Consider the following 9,721-nt stretch of genomic DNA (forward strand, 5'->3'; position numbering starts at 1 on the left):
AAGGAATATAATTATCTTTGAAATTCCAAGGATAATTAAAAAGAAACTATAGGAAGGTTGTAATTTTTTATTAAATTCTACAGAACTTTGCTATAAAATTTATATTGTAAAATAAAATTTAAAAAAACCTGCAAGGATTTTATATTTATAATGAAACAAACAATTGTGCAGTGCTATTTTTAAAGAGAAACATTTTGAACCAACCACTTGAAAAGGATATGAATGTACCAAAATTTTAATAGCTATTTTTCTAAGAGGATTGAAAGGAGTTAAAATGTACAGGGCAGAGGTGGCACTGAATCGGAAGATTGCCTTCCCTCTATTCAATACTATAAAAGTCTGAAAAAAGAAAGAAAGAGCAGTTTAAATGTTTGCATTCTGCATTAACTTTTTAAAATCAAAAATCTTTTTTAAATAATAGACAAAGTTTTACATTACATTTCTACAGATAATTCAGAGAAAATCATATTTCTACATCCTTATTTTGGACAGAAAACTTATTCCCATGACTTACCTGCTATATATTTGCTGTAAGGATACTACATTTGGTCATAGAATAATAGGGGTTTCATTAAATACACATTTACACACTTTTCTCTGTCACCTACACGTAAAGTAAGGTGCAGAAGTGGTGAATTAAAAAATTACTGAATATTTTATATCCTGATTATAACTAAATGTTGACTTTTCCCCTAAATACCAGAATCCTTCTCTCTTTGTTGCCTCTCCACAGCGCACACATCCACCAAATCATGGGCCAGGTAATAGGAAGGGACTTTCTACTTAAAACTCTCTGTGAAGGATCCATCATTGACATTAACACCAATTATTGGACTCAAGGGGAGAAGTGGTGGTTGCTACCTGTGGAAAGTTGCCCCAGACCTAGAAGATCCCCTGCTGTGGCTCTGGCCCCCAGTAATACACCCAACTCTACTCTGGTTCCCAAGTGGTGCCCTCTATTGGAGCTGCACCAACCTGCCTGCTTCTTTCCGGTTCACCCCTACTCCATGTCTCCAGTCTATGTGGACCCAAAACCATACTTGTCTGGGAAAGGAGTGTACCACAGAGGCATCTGATCCCTGCTTCTGCATGGAGAAAAGGAGACTGTGTGTGGAGAACCCCTTCAGATATGGAGCTAAGGACAATGGGGAATGATCTGGGCTGTGTTTACAGTTCCGGTAATAGATTTCAGATATTGATGGTCTTCAAACAGCAGAATCAGATGGTATAGGCATGGATGAAAATTTTTAAAATAATGAATTAGTCAAGAGGAACACATTTATTTGGCACAAGGTTTTAAAGCCTGAATTAAGAAATTACTGGAAACATTTATAATCGATAAATACATTGAGGGGTGGTTTCTAATGTCTTTGCTAAACAGCAAAAAAGCACTTACTATGGACTCACAACCTCCAGATTGTCACATATCCAAATGATGTCCCTGTGTGATAGATTCTGTATTTGTAGTTATGAGCTAGCTGACATATACGTAAATAAAATAAATAAATATAAAATCACACATTCTGCTGACTTTGCATGTAGGGAGAATACACCACTTGCATTTAGTCAACTCACATCCTTTTCTGAATCTTTGAACACAGGCATATTACCGATACTGTTACAAATAACACTATCTTGCCAAAGCTACAGTTTTGTGCGGAAGCTGCTGGTACTCCTCCCAAGTGCATGTATTGTTCCACTTTTTGAGGACCTGCATATCCAGCTCCAAGAATAAGGCCCATCATTTCAAAAAATTTCCATTTTCCCCCTTCAATCATCACTCATTTATTTCCGCAGTGAAAGAAACATTGCGATTTATCATTAAAGTCCTCAAAATAGGTATATTGATCCTGTGACTTATAAGCCAAGATAAAAATTTGATTTCTGTCACTCTCTTCTTGTCCCTCTCTGCAGCACGACACCCACCTCTCAGCCTCCAACAAGACACCTCCCTAGACATCCTGACAGCTGCTGGAAAAGCCACTTCAATGCTCTGAGCTGAAAGCTACCTCTGTCACTAAGATGCAATGACAACATTGTGCGGATTTCTCTCCATGTCTGGCCTCAGTTTTGGCTGAAAACACCACCCCACTGCTGCTTCTAAGCCTAAGATGGGCTTTCTAGTAAGAGAGAAGTGAGGTGAGACTACATTTCCCAAGAACTCGGACAAAGCCACTCTTCCCCCTCTTCTTTGCCACAGCAATTAGGCTATAAGCCAGAAAATTAGCCAGTCCTTACAGTGTAAAAGCATTAGGGCCAGATTTTGTTGTTTCTACACAGGTCTACATTGGGGGCCATGTGGAGCCTCACAGCCCCATGGGGATCACCAGCAGGTTGCACTGTGCACCTTAAGGTAATGCAGGCTGCTCTTTTCTCCATGTCTAGTGGAGAGGCCTGAGCTCTTTTCCTTGCTGAGGTTGGTTTGCACACCTGAGCACTAATAGGGAGTAGCTTCTGTACCCAGAGTGGAGAGACTGTGATTTTCTCTTACACAGAAATGGGGACACATAAGATGGAAAGGGTCTTTAAGCCCTCATTTTTACTCATACACACAAGAGCCAAGAACAATATAGCCCTTTAGAATTAGTCAGCTTCACAAAGGTTAATGAATACTGCTACCTGAACATGGACAACAGATATGGGTATTCACCTATGTATTCTGTTCTATTTTGATGCGAGTTTCTTTTGCAGGTGTAGGACTGCTGGAAATTAAGCTATCTGCAATAAAAATGTAATTTATTATACAATCAGATGTATGTTTGTGACTAGTGTGACAAAGCTCTGTCCTTGCCTCCATGGGTCCTGCGTTTCCTGGTGGATTTCGCTAGCCTCAGAGTCTCACTGTGACCCTCCACGTAACCCTTCTTTCTCTAGAGACAAGGGCCACAGTCTACTGAGCCATTTTCATCATAAGCCAGCGAGGGAGGTGAGGAGAAGTTATCCTTCCATGCACAGTCTCTGTTGTCTCCCAGACTCAGAGATTAAACAGAGGGCAGAGGTGGGGGTGGGAGCCCGGGCCCACTTTCTACTCCAGGCTCCAGCCCAGGGACCCTAATAGTATCAGCTATGGTAGCTGACCTTTTAGAAACACGACATGTACAATTCCCCGGGCTACTTCCCCCACAGCAGCCCTCACTTCCTCAAGCTCCACTTCACCCTTACCTCAGGGCCTCCTTTCTTGTGCCTGATATGTGTGTACTACTCAGCCTCTCCAACAGCACAACTTCTTCCCACAGCTCCTGACATGCCCTCCCACCTGACTAACCGGGAGGCTTTTAACTAGTTTCATCCAGCCCCTGATTGGCTTCAGGTGTCCCAATCAACATAGAATTCTCCCTGCCTTCTGGAAAGTTCTTAATTGGCCCCAGGTGTCTTAATTGACCTGGAGCAGCTTCCATTTCACTTAATGGGGTACCAGGGATTTGTTTAGCCTGGAGCTGATATATCTATCTCCCACTATTTTTCTATAGCCATCTGGCCTTGCCCCGTCACACTAGCCACTCTAATGTCAAATAGAGTGGCTAAATTTTTGTCTTTTTAATCCAATTTCAGATTATCCAATATTAAAATGTTGTCTTTTGTGGTATATTTTGAATAAAAGATCATTTAGAAAGAGTAAAAAACCATCAGACCCAACATGACTGCCCATTTTGTTTATCTTGATCCAATTTTTCCGTTTTTTTCACTATTTTCCTAAATCCTTGCTTTATCTCTATATTAATGGAATTACCTGAGGGATGAATTTGTCTCCAGATCAATTTGCATATTTTAAGTTAATATAAATTTTAGTTGTGACTATAGTCCTGTATTATTCTGTGCAAAATTATATGGAAGCTCAAATGCTATCCTTTGCAAAACTGTTTTTTAAAAATAAAATTTTAAAACACTGCAGAGAAAACTTTGAAACACTGTGGAATATGTTCTGAACTGCGATGAAGGCAAGAATATAATGCAGCCAAGTATGGGCGGGATGGTGTTAAAAGGGTAATGTCAATGGGAAAAGAGTGAGGAAAATATGACCCAGTAAGACAGAGATGGAGAAGGTAATAGGAAGCTTGAGACAAAGGGGAATTGGGGGTGGAGGTTGGGGGTGCCAAAGCAATGGGGGAAAACGCAAATGCATGAGAAGGATACAAAGAACATTGTGTGAGGAACAGCTGATGGCAGCGAACTGAAATAGTTGGATATACTAGCAGGAGCCAAGCTTTGGTGTGAGAAAGTATATCTTTGTCAGCCAGACCAGGAGAGGAGATGAGTGCTGGACAGTAAGGATAGATAGATAAGAGAGACAAGTGTTGGGGGGAGAAGCTGCAGAGACAGCCAGGAAAGAGCTATTCTTCAATATGGGTCAATATAAACTTATGTGTGTGGCACAATGAGAGCACTGCAAAACTTTTACATCAGAGCAACCATGGACAAGCTAAGAGGATGAAATTAATAAGAGCACTACATTCAGCACTAAGGCCAGCCACTCCACCTTTAATTCACCTAATTTTGCCCTGCTATTGAAGACATTTCAGAACATTGTGTATAAATGGCAGTACTTAGGGACAATTGGTGTGTGTTGATGACAGAGTAGTTGAATGATGGGGTACACAAACCCCATACTAGACTGGAAGGGGTTAAGGGACAGTCCTGGGCCCAGGTACTTCACCCCTCCAGAACATGCTCCAGACGGAGAAGGGGTTGAAAAGGGAGCAACCCAGCTCGGAAGGGAGCAGAGGACAGACCTATACCCTGAAGGCTCCTGATAAGAGCACCAGAAAGGCCTCCCTGAGGGAATAAGACTATATGCTGAGCCCAGTTGGAGCTGATGATTTGGTTAGCTTTTCTTTTCACCTTATCTGGGACTGAAAGTGGGGAGAGTAAAGCAGTGGTCGGAAGTGACCCAAGGAGAGTAACTCAGGGGGTACCTTAGAGGGCCAGACACTGTTGACCCTCCGAGGGTCCTGGGTCAGAGCCAGGTGGCATGGGTGAGCCTCAGCTCTGCTACCACTATAGGAGAGACTCAAACCACCTGTTCAACCCACTATATCTCTGATTAAAGGAGGACCAGGACTGTAAGACCAGCTCACCGGGAGGAATACTAGGGGTGCTAACCACTAGGCAACCTAACCCACAAAGAAATCTATTAAGTGTAGTTAAGGTAGTTTTAACTCTTTGTTGCCTGTTTTGTCAGTTTATGTCAGACTGTGATATTATGTCAACCCTCAAAACAATGTTTTCTGCTAAGTTTAAAATGCTGTTCCACCTTCCATAATGGCTCTGTAAGTAGGAAAAATTATCTGTGCTTAGCTGAAAATTTCCTTTCCTTGTGAAGTGAAGTTCATAGGTCTACTATAATGGGTACAGCCATTTGCTTGCAGTTTGGGGGCAGAATTAGATCAGTGACTGGCAGCAGGGGAATCCCGCGCTCCTTGAAGCTCCTTACAACTGAAATAACTTCCACTGCCAGGATAATTTAAATCTACTTTCCTAATTACAGATTGTGTTAAATATACTTTGAGGAAAAAGCACAATAATGTCTCATACTGCAGTGTGTGGTAAATTCCATCTAATGACAACAAACCTCAACAATTTCCATCTTTCTTCTGGATGATGCATTTGTTTCCTGGGTGGGCCAGATCTATAGACCTTATTATTCTAACAAAAGAAATTTTCAGGTAAGGATGAATAAATTCTCCCATTTTTCTTCGTGCTAAGGTCCACAGATTTGCTACAATGGGATTTTCATACCGTATGCCTCCACAGCATGAAGCAGGATCAGCCTGTAAATGTGGACAACCAAAACAAGGTACGTTATATATAAATATCACTTCCATCTTCCCAAACGTCTGCCAAAAGAAAGGAAAGCGTAGTAGCTAAGCTTGGATGAACAAGATGCAGAATTTTGTGAATTTCTATATTGATGGCCATGTGGTGTCTAACAAATTTTAATATAGGATACTATATTACTTTGCCCTGAGATTCTCTGTGCGCCTAGGGACTGGACTTTGATGCTTAACCAAAGGAAGAATATTTCTTGAATATATTTTGAGAACGACTGCTATGACAGTTGTAAGAATTACCTCTCTGAATTAACAGTACAATAATGGGTTTCATTAGAGAAAGCTCCCCACTTCAAATAAAAAACCCTCTCACCTGATTGGAGATAGTAGCCCTCAGAAGACCTAATCATGGATAGGTATAACAATACCTTCTGCAGGGGTTCAACCTGGGCAGTGTTGTGAAGAACAAAATGAGGTTCTAATGTTGTTCTCTGAGACCTTGTGGGTTTGGAATGTGATCAAGATGGTACAAAGCATTTAAGATGGGGATTTGTACAATGCTTCCTTTTCTTGAACATGTTCATAACACTGGACTACAGAGACCTGACCCTTTTCTGACCACAATAAAGCCATTCTGGAGGAATGGTTTAACATGGTAGTTTAACTATGGACTTTGCAGCAGCCAATAGAATGAGTTCAATTTGGTGGCTTCTCTTTTGAGGTCCATGAATGCAATAATCACGTCATCCAAATATTCATTTTAGTCTGGTCTGTTCCCACGTGGAGGGTTGATTTTGCAATAGCAGACCTCCTCAGTGAGACAGGTATCTCAAGATGCTTAGTCAAGCCTGAAAGCCACAGTCTCTTCAGTCAGAAATGCATTACTGCTGCTCTCTCATTCCTATCTTATGTATTATTGTGTGGAGCAGTGGAAAAGATGGGAAGTCATATAGTATAGACCTTGCCCAACTTCGTGAGATATCATTCACTACCATGCATCCCAGATCCTGACAACAGAGGCCACAGGGCACTTTATTTACTGTTTCCAGATACAAAGAGGTCAATCATCAGCCCAACAAACTGATTTTACAAGTAAGATATTTCTGTGTGTAGTGGCCACTCTGCTAATCCAACTTCTGCTGTGCAAGTCTTGGTATACCGCTCCTCCTTGGTGGACAGAGACAGCAAACTTTTCTCCATCCAGGACAGGAGAATTTCTCTCTGGAGTAGGGCTGATCATGCTCTCCCTAGTGATTATGAAAATGCTATCAAGATACTTTGACTGTCGCAATCAGAACTGGCCTGTTTTCCATGGAAGGAGCAGTTCTCTTAGACCTCAATGAATCACTGTATTCCAGTGGGTTGATGCTGTGCTCTCTCTTTCTGGTACCCATTTCCTGAACTGTGTCAGGAAGATCCCTTGAAAATTAAATTCTGATTCTTTGCATTCACCAGTTGTGGGAGAAGAGATTATACAATTAGAGTTTGCCATGCCAACAGATGAGATAGGGTAAGATACAGAGGGCACCCCTAGAATTACTGGATCATCTGAACTTTGCATCCTTGAAGCTCTGTATGTGATCAGAACTCCCAATTTGCTCTAATAAGAATTGGATTTTTGTTTTTGTGGCATCGCTTGTTTTCCATTACAGCTATCTTCATCTCAAGTTAATATTCTTCTGCGATAAGACCCGTATCTTGTACCTGGTAATATGACTCCTCAGCCCAGATCTGTGACTGATTTCTCTAACACTGTGCATCTGTGTTTGGCCTGAATCCAAGATACTCCAGGAACTACATTAATCTGTGTGTTTCCTTCATTTTTCTATACAGAGCCCTGATCAGAAAAATTGTCCAAAACAAGGTAAGCTAATTTCCTTCTCTAAAGCCAATATTATAGCTACCATGATCCTGAAGAGAAGCCCCAGGAGTAATGCAAGATCAAATGGTAATGATTGATTGGGGATGGTAAGATGGGTATTCTATGAAGACAAGCTCCTTTAGGAACTTATTTATATGTTTCAAACTGAGCCATGGTCTGCTTGTCCCTGCTTCTCTGATGCTAGAAATAGAACAGGGAGTGGGTTGTAATGCTGTGATCTGAAATAGATGATGTCTACTTCAGATTCGTGTCATGGCTTTTCCTTGGGTTGCAGAAACTGGGTTGGGACAAAACTGTTCCTGAAATTCTCACACACTACAGGGTATCTCCACTGGGCAACATCCACTGACCTCATTTGATCAAAGCTGTAAGAAGCCCTTTTGGTCTCAAATTGAAAGAGCATAGAACTACTCTGGGTTTTAATTACAATTATGGCTGACTGGAAAACCTGCCCATAGCGCTAAATCAGTAGAACTGGTTCTAGCTACTAATTGCAAACTAATTTTTTCTTGTTGTACTTCACAAACTGCTTCAACTTGCCATATGACCTTTACTCTTTTCCATAGCATCTGACAGGAGTCAGGATTGCAAGTCGACTTTTCTAATGAATCATAGAATCACAGACTTTAAGGTCAGAGGGAACCATTATGATTATCTAGTCTGACCTCCTGCACAATGCAGGCCACAGAATCTCACCCACTCACTCCTGTAACAAACCCCTAACCTATGTCTGTGCTATTGAAGTCCTCAAATTATGGATTAAAGACTTCAAGGTGCAGAGAATCCTCCAGCAAGTGACCCGTGCCCCATGCTTCAGAGGAAGGCGAAAAACCCCAGAGCCTCTGCCAATCTGCCCTGGAGGAAAATTCCTTCCCGACCCCAAATATGGCGATCAACTAAACACTGAGCCTGTGGGCAAGACTCACCAGCCAGACACCAGGAAAGAATTCTCTGTAGGAACTCAGATCCCACCTCATCTAACATCCCATCACAGGCCATTGGACCTATTTACCATGAATAGTTAAAGATCAATTAATTGCCAAAATCACGTTATCCCATCATACCATCTCCTCCATAAACTTATCGAGTTTAATCTTGAAGCCAGATAGGTCTTTGGCCCCCACTGCTCCCCTTGGAAAGCTATTGGAAGACTGCTCCCCTTGGAAGGCTCTGATGGTTAGAAACCTTTGTCTAATTTCAAGTCTAAACTTCCTGGTGGCCAGTTTATATCCATTTGTTCTTGTGTCTACATTGGTACGGAGCTCAAATAATTCCTCTCCCTCCCTGGTATTTATCCCTCTGATATATTTATGGAGAGAAGTCATATCTCCCCTCAATCTTCTTTTCGTTAGGCTAAACATGCCAAGCTCCTTGAGTCTCCTTTCATAAGACAGATTTTCCATTTCTCGGATCATCCTACTAGCCCTTCTCTGTACCTGTTCCAATTTGAATTCATCCTTCTTAAACATGGGAGACAAGAACTGCACACAATATTCCAGATGAGGTCTCACCAGTGCCTTGTATAATGGTACTAACACCTCCTTATCTCTACTGGAAATACCTCGCCTGAGCCATCCCAAGACAGCATTAGCTTTTTTCACAGCCATATCACATTGGCGGTTCATAGTCATCCTGTGATCAACCAATACTCCGAGGTCCTTCTCCTCCTCTGTTACTTCCAAGTTATGCGTCCCCAGCTTATAACAAAACTTTCTGTTATTAATCCTGAAATGCATGACCTTACACTTTTCACTTTTAAATTTCATCCTATTTCTATTACTGCAGTTTACAAGGTCATCCAGATCTTCCTGTATGATATCCCAGTTCTTCTTTGTATTGGCAATACCTCCCAGCTTTGTGTGATCTGCAAACTTTATTAGCACATTTCCACTTTTTGTGCCAAGGTCAGTAATAAAAAGATTAAATAAGATTGGTCCCAAAACCAATCCCCGAGGAACTCCACTAGTAACCTCCTTCCAGACTTACAGTTCACCTTTCAGTGTTACCCATTGTAGTCTCCCCTTTTACCAGTTCCTTAGCCACCTTTCAATTTTCAAGTTGATCCCCATCC

General features: G+C 41.5%; 1 protein-coding gene across 8 annotated transcripts in view; it reads right to left on the reverse strand.

The window, feature by feature from the left end:
- LOC119863438 (sodium channel protein type 1 subunit alpha) overlaps positions 1-9,721 on the reverse strand; it is a 188,885-nt gene that overhangs the window by 104,947 nt on the left and 74,217 nt on the right. For 7 of the 8 annotated variants that reach the window (XM_038421912.2, XM_038421916.2, XM_038421911.2 and 4 more), the window contains one exon: positions 221-339. The exons of the other annotated variant lie outside the window; for it this stretch is intronic. In XM_038421912.2, coding sequence (XP_038277840.1) covers positions 221-339 — 119 coding nt within the window. The remainder of the gene's footprint in view (positions 1-220; positions 340-9,721) is intronic. 8 annotated transcript variants of the gene reach the window in all.

Source organism: Dermochelys coriacea, chromosome 11, assembly GCF_009764565.3.
Source record: "Dermochelys coriacea isolate rDerCor1 chromosome 11, rDerCor1.pri.v4, whole genome shotgun sequence".
Lineage (NCBI taxonomy): Eukaryota > Metazoa > Chordata > Testudines > Dermochelyidae > Dermochelys > Dermochelys coriacea.